General features: G+C 35.0%; 1 protein-coding gene across 4 annotated transcripts in view; it reads left to right on the top strand.

The window, feature by feature from the left end:
- The window catches only part of CBLB (Cbl proto-oncogene B), a 219,748-nt gene that overhangs the window by 166,088 nt on the left and 33,222 nt on the right, over nt 1–20,438 (top strand). For 3 of the 4 annotated variants that reach the window (XR_004299783.1, XM_032406460.1, XM_032406462.1), the window contains exons 14-17: nt 11,804–11,950; nt 14,994–15,091; nt 15,207–15,338; nt 17,921–18,061. Coding sequence is in view for 3 of the 4 variants with exons in the window: in XM_032406460.1 (XP_032262351.1) it covers nt 11,804–11,950; nt 14,994–15,091; nt 15,207–15,338; nt 17,921–18,061 (518 nt within the window). In the remaining variant the exon portion in view is untranslated. The remainder of the gene's footprint in view (nt 1–11,803; nt 11,951–14,993; nt 15,092–15,206; nt 15,339–17,920; nt 18,062–20,438) is intronic. The other variant, XM_032406461.1, reaches the window with a different exon arrangement.

Below are 20,438 nucleotides of genomic sequence, written 5' to 3'. Positions count from 1 at the left end.
TACCTAAACTTTGAGCATGGAGCTCGGGGAGAGAAAACTTAAGTCTTCCTTGTATCGGAGAAGAGGACAGAGTAGCACAATGAGCTTTCTCCTCCAATTTACCTCTCTCCCTGAGGGGCGTCACATTTATGCCAACTATCCAGTGTGATAACAGAAAATAATCTTTGATTCCTTCAATTTTCCCAATTCCCAAACCCATTCAGTCACTAAGTCGCATTGATTGTTCTTTGGAAGTTTTTTTTTATAATCAGCTAATCTTTCCGGTGCCTCATAGCTGGACAACTGAAAGAATCTTACACATGATGGTATGTCCTGATCTTAGAATTTGTATCAGTGGATTTTAAAATGAATTAACTGAAAAATAAGTTAACCTGGGTTATTGTATTTGAAAAATGGGGACACAAGAGACACATTGGACAGTTAGTTAAGTGATAGATCTACCCAAGTCAAAGCAGGATAAAACCAAGTCTCCTGATACCCATTTTCCTGCTCTTTATGTTAAATCAGGCTCCCTGCCTTTTCTCCAATATATTTTGTTTACACAGCTGATTGAATTTAAATTCTGCTTTCTCCAGATCACTTTCCTCTTTAAAACCCAGCATTGTTTTTTCTTTCCTTTTAAATTAATTCTGTGCTCTTCTGCTAGCAGTAAGATCCATAGGATTTTACCCAACTAAAACATTGTTCAGTAATTCCTAATGCTTGCCCTCCAGTCTTGTCTTGATTTTTTTTTTCCTGGTTTTCTGAGTTTTTCAAGCTGTTTCCTCCTATGCACCACCCTTTCAGAATCTTTGTTCTAAAGGTCCATGTCTCAGGCTCTATTTCTTTATGAAAACTTGTGTGACATCTTCATTCATAATGACAGTAAGTGGTAAGACTAATTCTCATTTTTCTTTCTACAGTTTATGTCCTACACATTTAACTATGAACTCTGCTCCACTGTCTTCTAATTTTAAAGTGCTTCTCCACATTAAAAAAGATTATAAAGTTTTGAGGGCAAAAACTTTTTCTTAAATTTTCTGATCTTCCATAACCCATTACTGTGTTTGCTGTGTAATGAATACACTGAGAGTACCTGGTTGCTTGGTTGACTATCGGGTAAGATCTCACTTCTAATTGAAAGTCTTAGAGCATCTTCACTCCTTCCTCTGCTGGTCACTGAGCTCCCCTATACATAAGAATACAAAAGAAGGATAAGCTAAATCCCAGCCCCCAAGAAATTTGCACTCTACTTTAGAAAATAAAGTGAACATACATGAAATCCCTAGAGAACATTATGCACTAAATTGTATAATTCTAACTTCTTAGTTTTTACTTATGCTTGGAGGAAAGACTGTTACAGACTTTGTAAGTCTGAGGCTGTTTCATAGGATGGAAATTTCCTGAGTCATGGAGAATAGACACAGTTCAAAAAGTGAGCAGACAAGAAGAAGCAAGAGTGTGAAATGTGACATCATTCAGGGGACAGTGGGAAACTAAGCTATTTGGAGCATTCTCCAGTGGTAACTTTTCTGGGAACTGCCAGATAATGTAGCTGACATAAAAGTTGGAAGCAAACACACATATTCTGTATAGTAGGCTCTAAATCAGTAAGAACATAGGATATCCTAGCCTCAAATGAACTCTGGATATATGTATATATAATAAAACATCTAAGTTCAATTAACTCTGATAATTCAGAAAATGAAGTAAATAAAATCTTGCCAATTAGAGAAGAAATTCATATATTCTGTTTATTAAATTCCTATTGGCAAGTGGGTAAGAAGCAGAAGTTGCAGTTTGCTTCATATATATTTAATATTAGATACCGTTTCTCCTATAAATTAAGAATAAATTCATAGTGTAGTGTGTTTTATTAATATTTTTCTAGTCCTTCAGTTTGTAAGTGCATATGAATATATGTTGTCCCCATTTACTCTTGATTTTTCCCTCAGAAACAGTGCAGTTGCTTTACTTAAACAGAGAAATATTTTAACAATATATGTTTAACAGCAAATTAGTTTTTGATTCTGCATGCTGCAAATTAACCATAATTAACAATACAAGTGTCGACTTTTAATGTGACATTTCTCTCTTCAGTTTTTTATTCTGACTATATAGGTAGCAGTTGTTCATTGTATAAAATATGGAAACTGTAGAAAAGAAAGAAAATTAACGAATATGTAAATACAAGCATATACATACTCAAAATATCAATGTCCAGAGTTTTAACATTTTGACATTTTTTTAGATTTTTTTACATGATTTAGATTATATTGTAGAGATAATTTCATGCCCTTCTTTGTTACTTAATATTTTAATAAGCACTTGTCTTAATCATTTATGGACTGTATTATTATAAAACCAGCATGGAATTTTGAAGTGAACATTAAAAATAGTCAAACCTGATCCCAGACCTGACTCCAGCAATATTAAGTATTTGACTGTCTTTGAAGAAGGTAACTTCTCAGGCCTCACTTTCTCCAAGTGATAAATGAAGGGGCTGTTTATCTTAAATGATCTCCAAAATCCTTTTGAGCTTCAACTTTTTAGGTTCTATGCAATATGTTTTTTAAGGGGTACTCATCTATATTGTTAATTATATATGAAATATTTGGCAATGTAAGTGTTCATTTGTAGTTGGCTGTTTGTGTCTCATTGCTGAAGCCAGTATGAGTTGGATTACTGCTCTAGTTTTGTTTGGTTTTTGTTTTTTATGTTTGGTCTACCTGAGCCTCATTAGAATGTATAACCAGAGTCCAGTGAGTATAGACCCGTAGCCCTAGAGAGGCATAGAGCAGAGGTCTCAGCAAATAGGGATGAAATAGAGATGTTGGATGTTCAAGTACCTAATTCCATGTTAGACTCTTTCTGCATGTTTCAAAATCAGCCCAAAGCAAAATCACATATTACTACCTAACGTAGACTTATATTTCTCGCAAATGTTGAAAATCCCAAAGTTGAATTCAGGAAAGTCGCAGCTAGCATTTACCTTTTTATTTTTGTTTTTATTTTTTTATTTATTTTTTTTTACATTTGTAATGTTTTATTTCTTTTTTTTTGTTTTATGTTAATCACCATACATTACATCATTAGTTTTTGATGTAGTGTTCCATGATTCATTATTTGCATATAACACCCAGTGCTCCATGCAGAAAGTGCCCTCTTTAATACCCATCACCAGGCTAACCCATCCTCCCACCCCCGGTGGTAGCATTTACCTTTTTAAATGTACATTGTGTTGTTATAAATATTTACCAAAATGTAATTGTTGAATTATTTGATGTTACCGTGATTCCCATTTACTTGATGTAAGAGACTATGCTGATAGTTTTACTTTCTTATAAAATTATATGTTTGCAATTATGTGACTTTCATTATATAACTATCTTGAGACCTAGAAGAATATAGAATTTATTTTTAAAAAATGTTCTGTTAAGCAAGGTAAAACTGTACTAGTTTGCATAGATTGTTATTTTTTTCTTAAATAGTTTTTCTAAATGGTTTCTATTTAACATAATTGACATTTAGCTATAAATGTAAAATTTTAAATAAAAGCTTAAAACATGGGTACTTACTATTTTCTAGGAGGAGAATGAAAAGAAATCCTATGTGTATTATTTTTACTTTGTAGTTTAAATTTTTACTAAATTATATTTGTCTTGAAATAAATTGACTAGAGTTGAATAAGGTATTCCGGGGTTAAATATTATACCACCTTTAAAGCCAGGATAAGAATTTTGGTTTGGTTAGTTTCGGAAAGTTTTGGTCAGCATTTTGACATGATACTGGTTTGCATTTTTAAAGAATTTCCCTGGCTGTTATGTGGAAAATTGTCTTTAGGACAGCAGAAGTGAAAGCAGGGAGACCAATGGAGAGTGGAGTTGTCTGATGTGGTAGACCAGTCAGAGATGGTCAGGGCTTTGACTGGAGTCACGGTGATAGATTGACTAGGTCAGCTTTGGGGAATATTTTGATCCAATGGTACCTGTTAATAAACTGGGTATCTGTGAGGTATGGTAGTCAGTGACGACCTCTACATAGGTTTTTGGCTAAAGAAACTGAGTGAATCATTGGTGCCATTTTCCAAAGTGAGGGAGACTGGAGAAGAGCAGATGCGGGAACAGGACAGAGACTTAGGGATCTGCTGAGTTTGGGATGCTTAACACACACACACACACACACCTAAATAGACATTTTGAGGGAACAGTTGAACATACGATCTAAGCTTAAAATTTATATTATATTCAGGTGAATATTTCAGTAGGTACTATCGAAAGCTAATAAACTTAATGCTCAAATTTAATAGATTGGTTATACTCTTAGACATGAGTGTTAACTGTGAGATTTTTAACAATATAGGAACTTATATATTAAAGTATAATCTTGGAGTAGACTATGCCATTTACCCCTGAAATGCTAATGTCTTTTTTTTCTTTTTTTTAATTTATTTGACGGAGAGATAGCGAGAGCAGGAACACAAGCAGGGGGAGTGGGAGAGGGAGAAGCAGGCTTCCCGCTGAGCAGGGAGCCCGATGTAGGGCTCGATCCCAGGACCCTGGGATCATGACCTGAGCCGAAGGCAGACGCTTAACGACTGAGCCACCCAGGCGCCCTTGGTGGTTGTCTTTAAACAGTCACCAGAATGGTCTCTCTATAAATCTGAGTGTAAAACTATAAAGCTAGATCAGTGTGTGAATGAAACGATTTGGAGAATTCCTGGTAGAGGGGAAAGTTTGTTTTGTTTTGCTTTGTTTTTAACTAGAAAGTGGATGACAGAGAAAGAAGAGAAAAAAGGACTAAACCACAGAAGACAATAATACCACAAATACCACATTGTAATTTAAAAACACTTAAAGGGAATGAGCTTGATGGGAATTTTTCATTTTGTATATGGTACATACCAGGCTTCATTACGTGTGCCTAGTGTCAAAAGAGCAGGAAAACGTGTTCTGTTATTGTTCACCTGAGGATCAGTGTAGGCAATATGTACTTCAGTTTTACATGAATTCTTTCTGTGCTCAGTGATAAGAAATTAGTGTTATTGATTTAAATATAAGAAAAGATTTAAATATAAGAAAATATAAGAAAAAAATATAAGAAAAGATGGTAGAAAACTTTTTAATGGAAGATAAAGCTGTAATTAAGAGCTACTCTGTGTTCTTAATCCTAGCAAATGAATATGGTTGCTCTTTTATTAGTTTCAGAACCATCTTTCCTCTAGTAGTACCTTAAAATCTTTTTAAGCCTTGCCAAAATATTGCACTATTTTTGTTTGTTTGTTTTACCTTGGGTAAATGGAAAAGTGCATTATTACCAAAGATAGCAGTGTCCTATAAATAACAATTGACATGATATATAGGGGATGGTGGAGAGGGTCCTTCTTTTCCTTTTTTTTTTTTTTTAAGATTTTATTTTAAAAAAACAAAAGATTTTATTTACTTATTTGAGAGAGAAAGAGAGTAAGAGAGAGCACGTGTGCACAAGCAGGGGGAGGGCAGAGGGAGAGCAAGAAGCAGACTCCCCGAGGAGCAGGGAGCCTGATGCGGGGCTCAATCCCAGGACCCCGGGATCGTGACCTAAGCCAAAGGCAGACGCTCAACCAACTGAGCCACCCAGGCGCCCCAATGCTCCTTCTTTTCAATTTGTTCACTATGATTGCTGTGGCATTCTTCTGTTGTTGTATCATGTAGAATGCTTGTGCATTTGATTGTTACCTACTGATAGAACTTAGTATTTGAAACTCAGACTTAATTTATAAATCAGTAAGACTATTCAGGAAAATAAAGTTTTGTTCAAATCTCCTGCAAAGCAGTTTGACCACCCTAACATAGGTTTTCTAGTGAATCACTACAGCCTTTTGTTGAGACGTTGATGAAAACAGTTGAGGGTTGCAAGTATATCATTTTATTCCAGTCTCAACAGAGAAAGCAATAATGTGTGGAGAGTGTATAAAATAAATATGAATATTATTTATTTCCCTTTTATCATAGTATTATAATTTCTAAGTTCACATAGAATTGCAATCCCTTCTCATCTTTTGTGGGAAAACAACATTGGGTGGATGGCTATAACCTGGATGGGGGGGAGTGCCGCTAATTCCACTAATCTTTGATTTTCTCTGACTAAAAGCTATGATGAGAACTGATAGAACATTAGTCCTAGTGGTCTGACAAACCTGTTACTTATAATTTACAAAAAGATCATTTATGATCACAAAAAAATAAGTAGCCTTGGAAATGTGAGCCATTAGGGTTGCCTGGGTGGCTCAGTTGGTTGAGTGTCCAACTTGATTTCAGCTCAGGTCATGATCTTGGTGTCCTGAGATGGAGCCCCCACATCGGCCCTGTGCTGAGCGTGGAGCCTGCTTGAGGCTCTCTCCCTCTCCCTCTATCCCTCCCCTAACTCACACATTCTCTCTCTCTCTTTCTCTCAAAAAAAAAAAGAAAGAAAGAAAGAAAAGAAAAATGTGAGCCTTTGGATGCTATTTAAATATACAATGTAAAATATATTCCTTATACTGTCTCTTTTTGGTCCCACAGAGGCATAATCTATCATATATTCTCCATTTCTCCATGAACATATCGATCCATTGATAGAAATGTGTAGGGTTAGAATGAGATTTTATTTTCATATTAAGCAAGGGCATCTTTGCATATTCCACAACATTCAAGCATTTCTTAGTTTCTGTTAAGATTTCTTTGTCTTCTCAAAGTTAATTGAAGGCCACTAAGAATATTTAGCATTATTTGTGAAAGATGCTTATCTACAATATCTAAAATGAATTAAAATGAGTTTTTAATTTTAAAATGAAATTTTCCCTGGTTAAAGCATAATTTATGTACAGTAAAATCCAGCTTTGTGAGTTCTAATGCATAGCCATGTACTCACCACCACAATCAAGTTACAGGACAGTTCCATCACTCCAGAAAATGTCAGTGTCTCCCCTCACCCCAAACCCCTGGAAATTACCAATCTGATTTATGTCCATATAGTGTTGCCTTTTCCAGAATGTCAAATAAATAGAATCATGTGGTACATAGTCCTTTGAGTCTGGCTTCTTTCTACTTAGTGTAATGCATTTGAGATTCATCCATGTTATCAAGTGTATTAATATTTGTTCCTTCTTATTGCTCCAGAGTAAGTATTCCATTTTAAAACATACTGTGGCTTGGTTATCCATCTCTCCACTGAGGGACATTTGGGTTATTTCCAGTTTTGGGTGATTACAAATAATACCACTTTAAATATCATTGTGAAGTCTTTAATGTCCAACATATATTGAAAAATTAGATTCTCAAGAAAAGTATGTGTTTCCTCAGTATCTATCTTCTTGATTTCTAAAGCAGACCCCCTAAAAATTTCAGAGATGGACATTGGTTCTGAATAAGTTAACTTAAAAATGTAACTTAAAGTTTGTTTCTCCAATTTATATACAAGTTCGTGAAATGCTTATAATTAAAGTTTATAGGAAAGCGCATGTTAAACATAATGATATGCCACATCAACTTTTCTCTATATCATGAAAGAACCCTCAAAATCAGTATGTATTATAAAACTCACTCTGATATACTGGGGAAATTACTTATTTGTGGCATAGGTGCGATCATTTCAAATACAGCTTTATTTTGTGTCACCACTTCCCAGGGCTATGATTTCTGTGAGTTAAGTATTTTCCCTGTTAGGATTGTGATAATTAATACAAGAAATATGGACTAATGTATACAGCAGGTTCTGAAGATTCAGTTTTAAGAAAAGATATTTTTTAAAACCTTGCCTTCAGATATCATTAAACGTTGTTATATGTAGAAAACGAGTGAAATAATTTAAAATGCCTTTAAGATTATGAAAGAATCCTAAAAATGATTGTTCTTTTCCCCTTAACAGCTTGGTCATCTATTTCTCTGATAACCACTCATTTTTATCTAAAAGCTGTGAGTGCTCCTCTGGACACACACCATGCCAGGCCTTTGTTGACTCAGGGTCTACCCTTAAGCATTTTGCAATTTAGGACAGAAATAGATGACAGACGTAGATGAATATATAGAAAACACAGTGTCAGTGAAGGAACATATACTGAATACATATAATCGAACAAATTAAAGTTGAAAGAAAATTGTTTTGTCGGGCAATGTCACAAGAGGTTCATATATAGACAATGAAAGTGGATATTTCTACTCTGCCTTTTTTTCTGAAAAAGTTGATGGACTGAGTTATCAAGAATTACTCAATTGGAGGAAAGAAAAGTACATGGCAAAGTGTGGTGTGTGAGTTATAAGTTACATAAATAAAGCCAGTGGGATATGCAGGTCACCCCTCTGATTATGTGCCTCTCACACCAAGAATATAAAATGCTATAGAGTGTATCTGTGAGTTTGTTTTGAAATGTAAAAATCACTAAGAACAGCGTTGGAAAATATATTATTGGTTTGTTTCAAGTGTGCACTTGCAGAAAATGGATGTATTTCTCACTGAAGGCTCAGATAACTAACACACGCTGAATTTAACAAGAGGTGCAGGTTGGGGAGAGAATGGCTGTGCATCTTTGAGAGGATGTGTCCTTGTGCATTACCAGAGTATGAACTCCAGAATGACAGCCACAGTGCAGAGCGCTTCGCGAGTGTAGGATGATAATATAAAGGGAATGAAGTAATGGGTGTAAATGGTGAGATGGGTTATTTGGCAGCTTTAACTTGGAACCAGCCAAATACAATTTGCTCTGTTTTGTTCCTCTGATACCCTAAACATTTCTCAGAAGCCAAATCAATGACTGAAAATTTTCTTGTGTCCCGTAAGTTAGGTATTTTCTCCGCTGCCAAAAGTAAACACACGTGATAGCTAAGGAAAATTGTGAAACTAATTCTTTTACCACTTATTTAGTGAGTAAAACTGAACGTACTTTTTGAATTAGTCTGTGATGAGAAAAAAAAAAAAATCCCGCATATAATTACAAATAGTGTAATTATTTACGTGATTTGAGATTTCTCTTTCGGTATTTTATATACAACCTCTTTATCTTATTTGTACCTTCTTTTTTTATTAAAACTTTATTTTTTAGAGAAGTTTAGAGTAGAGACTTTAGTTTTTTTAGATTCACAGCAAAATTGAGGAAAAGGTACAGCGGTTTCCCTTATACTAACCCCCCCACACACATGCCTCCCCTTTCCATCATCAACATCTTCCACCGTCGTGGTACATTTGTTAAAACAGCTGGACCTATATTGACACATAATCACCCAAAGTCCATACTGTACATTCCTGTTTTTTAGGATAGAAACTGCTTTTATTTTTCCCTTCAGAACTGGATAAGATTAATTTGATACAAAAAGTTATGTAATGCTGAATAAAATGTACTGGAACGAGGGGCACCTGTGTGGCGCCGCTGGTTAAACGTCAGGTTAAGCATCTGACTCCCGGTTTCGGCTCAGGTCATGATCTCAGCATTGTGAGATCAGCCCGGCATCATGCTCCCTGCTGAGCATAGAATCTGCTAAAGTTTCTCTCTCCCTCTCGCTCTGCCCCTCCCCCGCCATGCATTCTCTCTGTGTAAAGTAAATAAATCTTTAAAAAAATTTTTTTAAATGCACTGGAATGATATTCTTTATAAACTGGCTTATCTAAGTAGAATATTATACTGATATAAGAAGTTTGCATTAAAAACACAAAGAAGAAAAATATCTGACTCTTTCGAACTTATTAAAATGGTGATAAATGGGATATTTAAGCACTTTTTTGGATTTAGATAGAAATGCCACTTGAAGGCTTTTTTCACTTCTGGATATAATCCACTAAAATCCACTTAAGCTAATAATCCATGGTTAGTAAATTTTAGCAGCAAGCCTTTATTATTCCATAAAATCTTAGGTGGGCTTTACTTTTCATTTTCTTCAGAAATATTCCATATGTTGATTTGCAGCAAAGCAAAAGAGTAGGGGGGGAATTACCCAGATGAAATTCTTTATCATTAAAGAGAAAATATAGAATCAGCCATAACAGATGTGATTTCAAAAACTGTCCATTCTTGTCTCAATATGCAGTGCTTCTTTGGAAACTCTTAAATCTTTGGAAGTAACCCTCAACAGGCAGATGGTAGATTTCTAACATTGATGTTGTTGAACATTTGGTTAATAAGTCTTTTTCTTTTATACAAGATATGCTTGACTTGCATAGGAAAAAAGGATTCATTATGAATGAAAGTATATTAGGAGACAGAAAGGATGTATATTCTTTCATTTGCTGATAGAACCCATTCTGGTCCTTGAGTTAGGTTAATCAATGTCCATGGTCATGTTTGAATTCCCTACTCTAACACCCATCAAGATCACCATTTTGCAGTCCATGTACTCCCCAGCCTTCATTTGGAATATACATAGCTCTTCTAAGGTTACACCATTGGAGGTGTAACCCTTAGGTTATTAATCAGGTCATTAGCTTGGGCTCTGGGTAGTGGATTTTTTTGTCACTGTGTCACTGTGCTTTCATCTCACTATAAACTGTCATTTGAATTTGGAGATTGTTCAAACAAACAAGAATTCAAAAATCAGTATTGAAAAAGTCTTCAAAGACAGGTAAAAATATGCTTTTGAAAAGTCTTAGGAGGGATTTTTCTTTAATCTTTGAACTTTCTAAGGATTCAAATACATAGTTGAAACTTGAAAACTTTTATGTTTTTCACAATGTCTTCTTGTAATGGGCACAAAGAAAAGCCCTTAAAATTTTTCTCGTTCTAACTAGTGAGAAGAAATCTAAATGAAAAAGTTATTTCAGGCTTGATGGCACATGTACCAAAGGATTCTTGCTCCCTCTACAGAAGGTGCTTCAAAATTGCAGTCACAGGAATTTAAAAAAAAAAAAAAGCTTTTAATGAAACAGAGGTTTCACCATGATTAACAAAAGCTTTGGGTTTATATACACCAATAATGTCTTGCAAATTGGTTGGGTGCCAGAAAGTTAGGGTAGGTGCGTGTGTTTCTACTTTGATATTTTTCACTTGCATAAGCAAGGATTAGATTAAACTCCATTAGCGACGACTGAAAAACAGTAGGTTTTGTTTCCTTGTTTGGCTTTGTTTTATTTTGTTTATTTACTCTGATGGACAAGTAAAATGCTTGAAAATTTCTTTTGATATTAGGTAATTGTTGTACTCATTTTCATTCTTTTTTATTTAGCCAGGGAATTGAAGCCATAAAAATAATGTACTGTACCTCAAAGACTTAATAAGTTCTCTTATTATCTACTCCTAATTGTTCCAGTCATTTTTAGTTCTTAGTAGTTGTTGGGGGAAAAAAAATTAACAATTTGAATTGTACTTGAACTCCACAGGAGAAGGAATTCATTTAATTGAACTGGATTTTTTTCAGCTATAGGTAATATTCACAAGAGACAAAGTTTGACCTTTCTATAAAGACTTCATTAATATATAAAACTACCATGCGTATATATTTATTATCTTAATTTACCCATTTAAGTTAAATTGGAACAAAGTGTTAATATTTTAATAGCTTTGGTTTGAATAATTTTATACATTCTCTTTTGACTTCAAGACCTTTTTATTTAATTTGACAGGATACTAGTTTTTCTTACTGTGCCATTTAAAATTATAAGTATGAAAATTCTTTTATTTCATCAATAGACTCTTAACAAAAGATTGAAAATCCTTTTCATTTGTATTTAGTATAAGAACAGCCCTTCTGATGTTACCCTGTAATTGAAAAATGAACACAAGTGACAAAGTAGCTCCTTTGATTTGAATATATCACATCCGACTTGCCTGTTCTGAATTGTTATGCTGAAACTAGACTGGATTTTCTTCCCTCTCCGGTAGGTGTACTGGCCCGTTAGCAAATTCCCTTTCAGAGAAAACCAGAGACCGAGTAGAGGAAGATGATGATGAATACAAGATTCCTTCATCCCATCCTGTTTCCCTGAATTCACAACCATCTCATTGCCATAATGTAAAACCTCCTCTTAGGTAAGCATAGAGGCCGCTTTTTATCACCTCACATCTGCATAAGCATTATCATTGTGGTTTTTTTTAAGCAACTGAATTACATGTATTTAATTAAAAATCCTTGATTTCTTGGTCAAAACCACCTCTTCCTATATATTATTTTCTGCGTTATTTTCAGAGAAAACTAAAAGATGGAGATTCCTCATTAATCAGGAAGTCATTTAACTAAATTAATCGACTAGTAAATCTAATGGAACATTTTGTTGCCCCTCCCCCCCACAAAACAAATTATAGTCTAATAATGCTGTACATTACGTATTGTGGTGATTAATTCATGAATTTTTAATACACTATTTTCAGTGCATATTATCAGTTCTAAGCACATATCTCATGAAGAAAAATCAGTGCTCAGAAACTAAAGTATTACTCAACCTTCCTTAGAATTTTTTTTCATGATGTAAAGACTAGTATAATATATATTCATTTCCCTTCTTGATATGCTACCTACTTCTATCCATCATATCTTGAAGAAGTAAAAACAACAACAACAACAAAAAACAACCAACTAAAAGTATTTCCCTTAGTTGTATTTTTTTTAATCAGGAACTATTTTACTTTTCTTTAGCTCGAATAAGATTGTGAGGGATAGTGTCTTTTTTTTTTCTTCTTGTCAGTTGTTTGTTCTCCTTATGATGGAGACTCCCGTGGTCTTTGAAGTGGCAGCTCCACTGAGGTGTATAACAGTTACTAAAAACGGGTGGTGGGTATTGAAATATTAGTATGTTTTTAAGTAGAAAGATGATTCTGCACTTACATAATTGACTTAATAATCTGTAATCTCAAGTATTTTTCTTTTTTCTCATTTGACTTACACGAGGTACTCAGTAAGTCAGATCTTGGTTTTGAAACTTACTTTGTGAGCTCATTGCCTTTGTGAGACGGAATCCCTGGAGAGATGCTCGGCACACAGCATAGGGCTCGACTCCGGCTGGTAGCCCAGCCTTCCTGCCTTCCATCAGCTCTTGGTTGAGGATAGAACTGCCGAACACTTCAGCCATCTCTGTCATCTTTCCTTCGTGTGCCATTTCCTTTTCAAGGTCAAGTCAATCAGTGGAAAGCATTTTATGAGTGGAGTGTTTCCTTCTTTTCAGATGAAAAATCTAAAAAATCTTTTAGTGCCTTTGAGTATCACACGGAGGTGAAAATGCAATACTTGGAAAAAAGGAGCAAATCTTCATTTTAACCAGAGAGCTGTCTACATGAGTGATCCTGGTTAGAATTATCAACACTCTGCAGAATTCTTAACCAGGATTACTAACATTCTGCAGTCTAGGGCTTCATATTTCAAAACAAGAACCAAAGCATTTCGTGCTAATCAGTGGTGTTTAAGGCATTTGTTGATAAAACAGTATCATTGAGAAGATAAATAACTGAGAGGCAATTTCTTATATCAGAAGAACCAAATATCTCCTACTCTTATTAGAAGAAACTTATTCCTTCACATCAAATACAAATTGTCACAATTTTTAGTCCTTTTGACTCTGACAAATGTAATTTTTAAAGACTGAAATAAGATGAGCTTTTTTGGTTTCCTTGGGATTTCATTTTTTTCATTGCTGAAGAAGTGAGAGGTATAATTTAAATGCTTTAAATTTTAATTGTCAGATCATATTGGATGAGATTTTTGGTGACAGGCCTCCCAAATCCTGAAAATAAATTTGAATTATGACCACCATTACCATCTTTCTATTGTTATAGAGAAGTAATAAATGTTGATAATCCCTAACCTTAATTGGAGTGAATTTTTTTATCTAATTTGTTCTCGAAAGCCAATGGATGAAGTAACTTCTTATGTCCTCCACAGAACACTCTTTAAGCTCTTTAAGCTTAAACACTTCCTTTTCCCCCTTTGGAACATCAGAAGAAATAAATTGTCAATATGTGGAAAAAGTTAAACAGTAGATGAATAATTCAATTCAGTTTCAGTAAAAATCCATCATTATTATGAAAATTCAATACATGATAACTGTTTTAAAATGAACCATCTCTGGCCCCTGAAACAGACATGGCCACCAGAGAGAATGGGAATGAATTTCAGATGAAACACTCTTGCTGTAACTATTTAAATATCCACTATCTCGTCCATTATGTATGTACTTTTACTTTGCCCCAAGAATTCAGAGTAAATCAGAGAAAAGGAAAATACAAACTCTGTTTCCTATAGCTTTTTGTGAACAGAATAACTTGGTGAGCAGAGAGTTCATTGTTACACAGCCATATTCTAAAGACAAAAGATGCTCTGTACTTTCTCTTCCTGCTATATTCCCATGGCCCAGTTTTGTCCATTGTGGTCATGGTATGATTCCAATGTATTAATACAAACAACAAAAATACTTTTTTAGTAAGTCTTATCCTTTACAGACACCCAAATTAAAATATTTGTCATGTACCCAAGGCCTTTGCCAAAGTCAGTTGTCTACAGCCGCTAGAAGTGCCGGAGTTTTGGTCACAGCGGTAGTGAAATTCTCACACAGACCCTATGTCTTCAAATATGCCTATCAGAATTTTAATGAAATTTTGGAACATTTAATAATTCTTCTTTGATGGGCTCTAGTTTATTATAAGGAAAGCTTAAATTACAGAAATAAAAATATGTTAAATACCATCAACAAATAATAAAGTCATTGGGACTATTACGTATTTATTTTTGCCTTACTACATGTTTTTCTTCAAAAACTTGACAAGGTATTATTGAACTCGTCCAAATATGTTAATTTTCACAGATGTGTTTAGCTTATCAACAATTTTTGTGGCCTTTGTAACTCTTGATTTCACTTTAAAAAAAGATTATTTGTCTCCATGAGATAATTTACTTCTTCTTTGTAAAAATAGTTGAATAAAAATATCTAGATTATATTTCTTATACCTTTTCCAGAAAGGGAAATTATATTTGTTTTCAAGCTTTGGCGTATGAGCAGCATTGCTAGTTCCTATCACCCTCCAAATTACTTTTAAATGGAAAGTAGTTTTTCTTACGATTTTTGTCCTTTGATCTCTGCTTTAGGTCTTGTGATAATGGTCATTGTATATTAAATGGAACACATGGTACCTCTTCAGAGATGAAGAAATCAAACATCCCTGAATTAGGCATATATTTAAAGGGTATGTATAAAACATATTCTCTTTGTGTTCTAGATCTTAATGGTCAGAATTTAGAGGCAAAATTCCATGCCATTGTTGTACTGAAAATACATTAAGATTTTGTGTTATCCTCTAGGAGATGTTTTTGATTCAGCCTCTGATCCAGTGCCATTACCACCTGCCAGGCCTCCAACTCGGGACAATCCAAAGCATGGTTCTTCACTCAACAGGACGCCCTCTGATTATGATCTTCTCATCCCTCCATTAGGTTGAAACCTTTAAAACAATTTTCAAACAAGCCACCCTCCCTCTTCTTTCAGTTAATATCTATCTGAATTATCAGATTTCAGAGTTAAATGTAACACAGACTTACAAGGTTATGAATTTGTCTGAATTAGAATGGATTCTCTAGGTAGTGGTGGCTCTCACGTTCACGTAACCACTATTCCACGTATATGATTGAAGCAATGGTGTACAGGGCTGGCCATCAGTCTGCATTTTATCAAGTCATCTCTTCACGTACTAAATGTAGTCTAAAAAACCTGTGAGAGCTCATCCTTCCTTCCCCTGAGCCCTTGTGTTCTAGTAGTTTTGAAGTGTTCATCTGAGATTTTCCTTAAGTACAGTTCTTAATGAATGTGTGCTTACTCTTTCTTTCAGCATAACATGGCCCAGTTCCCCTTACTTAGCTAATTACATTATGGAAAATTATATATATAAGATAGATTCTGTCTTACAATCACTGCAATTACACATCCAAAGAATCTCAGTCTCTTTGGTTCGAATTTTAATGTAAAGTACACTAATGTGTGTGTGTACATGCGTGAAGGTACACATGTATGTATGTTAGAGTTGGCTGGTGCTGGTATCTGTGTTTATTCTAGAAGTTTCTCACCTATTTTTAGAGGAAGACAATTAGAATCTCCACACCTTAAGGCTTCACAATAACAAGTCACCATAACATAAAGTAATGTATGATGAAGGTCCATCTATAAGCTTCTCTGAATCAATTAGTAGGCACCAAGAACTGTGAAATGACCCTTTTTTCCCAGACACCGTCAACCCGTGTATCTAGTTATATAATTGCAGTGTCTTTTGCTCCTGCTCTTTCTGTAGCTCAGTGCTTCATTCTCACTACATCAATTACAGGCACCTGCTAACTTCTTTACCTACAGTTTTTTTTCTCCCTCCCACTTCTTCCTATGTGCTGGTTTTTGACCTGTTACCCAAGTCTTCATGACCTAGATCAACATTGTTCAGTAGAACTTTATGTGGTGATGTAAAGAATCTATATATTTACCTGCACGACTGTGGATGGAACTGAATTTTAATTTCAACTAAACAGCTGTATATGGATGGTGACTACCATATCAAACAATGCAGATCAGTGCTCCAGCCTGTCTTTGTAACTCAACCTTCCTCCAGCTCTTCATGTACATTTCATGCTTTATTTATACTATTTATACTATTCCCTCTGTCTAGAAGACACCATCCTTGCATTTAATGAAAAAATGTTTTTGAGCCTCTGATATCCCAGGCCCTTCTGTTCTTGATAACACCTTGCTGAATACCGCTTTCTACTTTTCCTGTCCTCCTTCCAATGTGGAGCTCTCTCTGTGAGACCTGAGGGACTCTTACCTGTGAATCAGACCTCTTTGTGAGTTTTTCTTAGATCTTCTTGTGGAATCTAAGCTCCTTGCATCAGGGCCTTGTGATTTTGATCTTCACATTACCCATGTGCCTAGCATGGTACCTGACATTGAGGGGCTGAAAAAAGGATTTGGATGAATAAGATAATGAATGTAGCAGATAGCCTAAGGTTGGCAGGATAGCAAAGCTCTCTTTCCTCCCCTCTGCCACACCTCCAAATGTTTTAAGTTCCAAATCTTTAAGAAAAAGACTTATGATCATTAGAGAAAATACTTTGAATATGTTTTGTAAGGCAAGTTGGATGAATGATAAAGCTATTTTTTTAATATACCTTTGGCTTAAGTCAATAAATTTAAATACATGAATTTTTACTACAGGAATATGTAGGTGTTTGCTTATACCCTGTTTTATTCACAAAGTATTTGAGATTACTTACAAAAATACATACATTGCAATTTTGTTGTTTTAAAGAATCGAGATAAGGGAAAATATGAGTAGAATAGTAAGATGTGACAAGGGAAAAATAAGTAGACATAAAAGCATACTGCAATATTCTGTAGTTACTAAAGCTGGGAAATATGCAAATATAAGTAATTTGGGGACCACAGAAGAGAGTTCTATATTTAACTGTTCCTCTTTAGCAATATCTGATAAATAGAAAAATACATTTCTCTACTATAGGTACATTTTCTGTATTTTGACAATATATGGAACATTAGTTTAAATGAATTAAAATCCAGAAGAATAAACTTTAAAAGATAATCTGTTCTGTGACATTAAATTTCTTGTGCACAGTGTGATTTTCTAATAAGAGGCTGTGAACTCTTGTTACATAAAAAGTTCTGTTTTGATGGTACGACCTACAATAATTTTTAGTTCAAACTTCGTGTCTTAATATTATAAAGGTTACAGGTAGATAATAAGCTCTTTCATAACCTGCAGTGCTGCTTTTTACCAGAAAGGCCTGGGAGTTTGAAAAGTTGGCACATGTACATGTGTGTTTGTATGCCTGTGTTTCTCTTCAGACACTCCCAGAAAATAAGCAGCTTTCGTTCTCAAAGTTGGTAAACTGTGAGATAAACCCTGCAGGTGAAGTTCTTTATGAGCAGCAAGAGAAAATCAATCATTACTTTGGCCTGATGCTGCTGTGTTTTCATTAATGAAGTTCTGCTGTTGATATTGACCTTTCTTTAAATGCAGGTGAAGATGCTTTTGACGCCCTCCCCCCATCCCTCCCACCTCCCCCACCTCCTGCAAGGCATAGCCTCACTGAACACTCCAAACCTCCCGGCTCCAACAGCCGGCCATCCTCAGGACAGGACCTTTTCCTTCTTCCTTCAGGTAAGAGGGAAAAGCCAAAGAAAACTTTTCACTTAAAACAAGAACATTTCTAAGATCGTACTGTCAAATAAACATCAGTAATTTACTGGTTTCTAACTCCATAGCAGAGAAATCCGGGTAGAAAAAAAACAGTAGTTGGGTAGGTTTGCTTGTCAGTTGGTTGATTTAATGCAAAGGATTACAGGGGCACCTGGGTGGCTCAGTCATTAAGCGTGTGCCTTCGGCTCAGGTCATGATCTCAGGGTCCTGGGATTACAAAAATGTCAGAAGTGATAGGAATCCTAGGTGCTGTAGAGCTCATCCAATCCAGATAACATCCTTATGCCACAGAAGGCATCCCTGAGACCCAAAAGGGCTCCGTGATTGGGAGAGTAGTGATGAGGAGAGAATTTAGACTCTCCCGATTCTGAGTGTAGTATTTTTTTCCTAATAGTTTTAATTTTACTAGCTATGGCTTCGGGTCATAATTGTATTCAAAAAGATAATGTTTTGGTAAATTGCATTATTACAACATCAGTAGATAAGTTTTTCTGAAGTATCTGCATTTTATTGTTACCATTGTTATCCCTTAATATCTCAATATATCTATTCAAAGTGTTCTTTTTCAAGGAAAAATTACTACATAGGTTATTTGTTTTGTTTTGTTTTGCCTTTCAAGTGAGGAGTAGAAATAAAAACAAAGAGACTTATAATAAACCATCCGCTCCATTAGAACTGTCAGGAAAAAATAATCAGTTACATTGAATCTGCTGCTATTAACTGTTCCGATCTTTCACGTTGGTGAGACTGATCCGTGTTCGGAAACCTTTTTCTCAATTTGGTTTGGATGAACAGAGGGTAAAATTTTTCTTTTCTAAGAATTACCTTACATTTTTATATTAGATAAATCTGAAAGTTTTTAATAAGTGCTCAGTTTGACCTTGGGCTGCCTCAGTGTCTTAGTGAAAACTTGGGAATCTTAGCCATTATCATTCACCTTTAGTATTCATTTTCCTAGGTTTTTTTTTCCACTCAGTTTGATAACTTGGAAGATTTGAGGTGATTTATGGATGAGACACACAAATTATATACCTATAACTTGGAATAGGTAACTTCAGTTTCTAAAAGAGATTCATTTTTTAAGAAATAATTTTGAATTTAGTTTTTCATCAGTAAATAATTGATTGAATTGTCCTCTGTATCACCTGCTGTGTGAGATAGCTCCCTCCCCTCCTGGGGTCCGTGAATTCACTGGATACTACCAATCAAAGAGCGAGGGTCATACCCCTTCTAATCCAAGCAGAAAGCATGGATAACTATTAGGCTCCTAGGAGTGCCTGGGTGGCTCAGTTGGTTAAGTGTCTGCCTTCGGCTTGGGTCATGATCCTGGAGTCCAGGGATGGAGACCCGCATTGGGCTCCCTGCTCAGCGGGAAGCCTGCTTCTCCCTCTGACCCTCCCCTCTCATGCTCGCTCACACTCTCTCTCTCAAGTAAATAAATAGAATCTTAAAAAAAAAAAACTATTAGGCTCCTATTTATTCTTAGATCATAAACACTAACAACATTTGCTATCTTTTTCACTTATTCAGTTATTCAAATCTTTGTTTTATACATGGACTTTAACATTAAAAAAAAAGAGTCACTAAACTTTAGTTAACCTTTCCTAAGGCTAACTTCTGGATAGTCTCTGGTCAGGTTCCTACAAGGTCCCTGTCATCTTTTATTTATGTGGTTTAATCCCCATTAAATAAAAGCCAATGTAGTGCCTTCTTTTAAAATTAAGTCAAGTTTTCCGGGAGTTGGAAGAGAACATTTTACACAAATACACAGCTTTACCTGTTTTTAATCAAAAGAGTTAATTGTAAAATGTTTAGTTATCATAATTTTATTTTTCATTGTGCTTTACTTTAAAAAACTTCATAAAAATGCCATCGATATTACTAAAAAAATTACAAAATGAAAATGCACCTTTAATTAGATAAAACAAAAGTTGTAAAAACTCTTTTTATTTCATATATAGGTTTGCTTGTTTTGATGTTGCTTGGCTGCCAGGCAGCTCAGCAACAGTCACCCTTAACCTATGGTGTGAGGCTGGTATGGGGCCAGGGCGTATCGTTGGAACCTGTTGACCGTCTCTTGACCTTCTTTTGTACATGCAGGTAGTCTAATTCCATTCTCAATAGTGTTGACATCCCTTGATAATAAATACTTCTAAGAAAAGAAATAGTAATTTCTTTTCCTCTTCCAGCCTTTCATATCATTAACGTGACAAATTTCTAGTCTGTTGCCAGATCCTATATGAGATCCACTGAGACAGCTGCTTTTAATCAATTCTATTTATTTTTTATTAAAGCATAATTAACATACCATGTTATATTGTTTCAGGTTCACAACATT

Source organism: Phoca vitulina, unplaced genomic scaffold (assembly GCF_004348235.1).
Source record: "Phoca vitulina isolate PV1807 unplaced genomic scaffold, GSC_HSeal_1.0 scaffold8, whole genome shotgun sequence".
Taxonomy (NCBI): Eukaryota; Metazoa; Chordata; class Mammalia; order Carnivora; family Phocidae; genus Phoca; species Phoca vitulina.
This window is presented reverse-complemented; position numbering and strand designations above follow the sequence as displayed.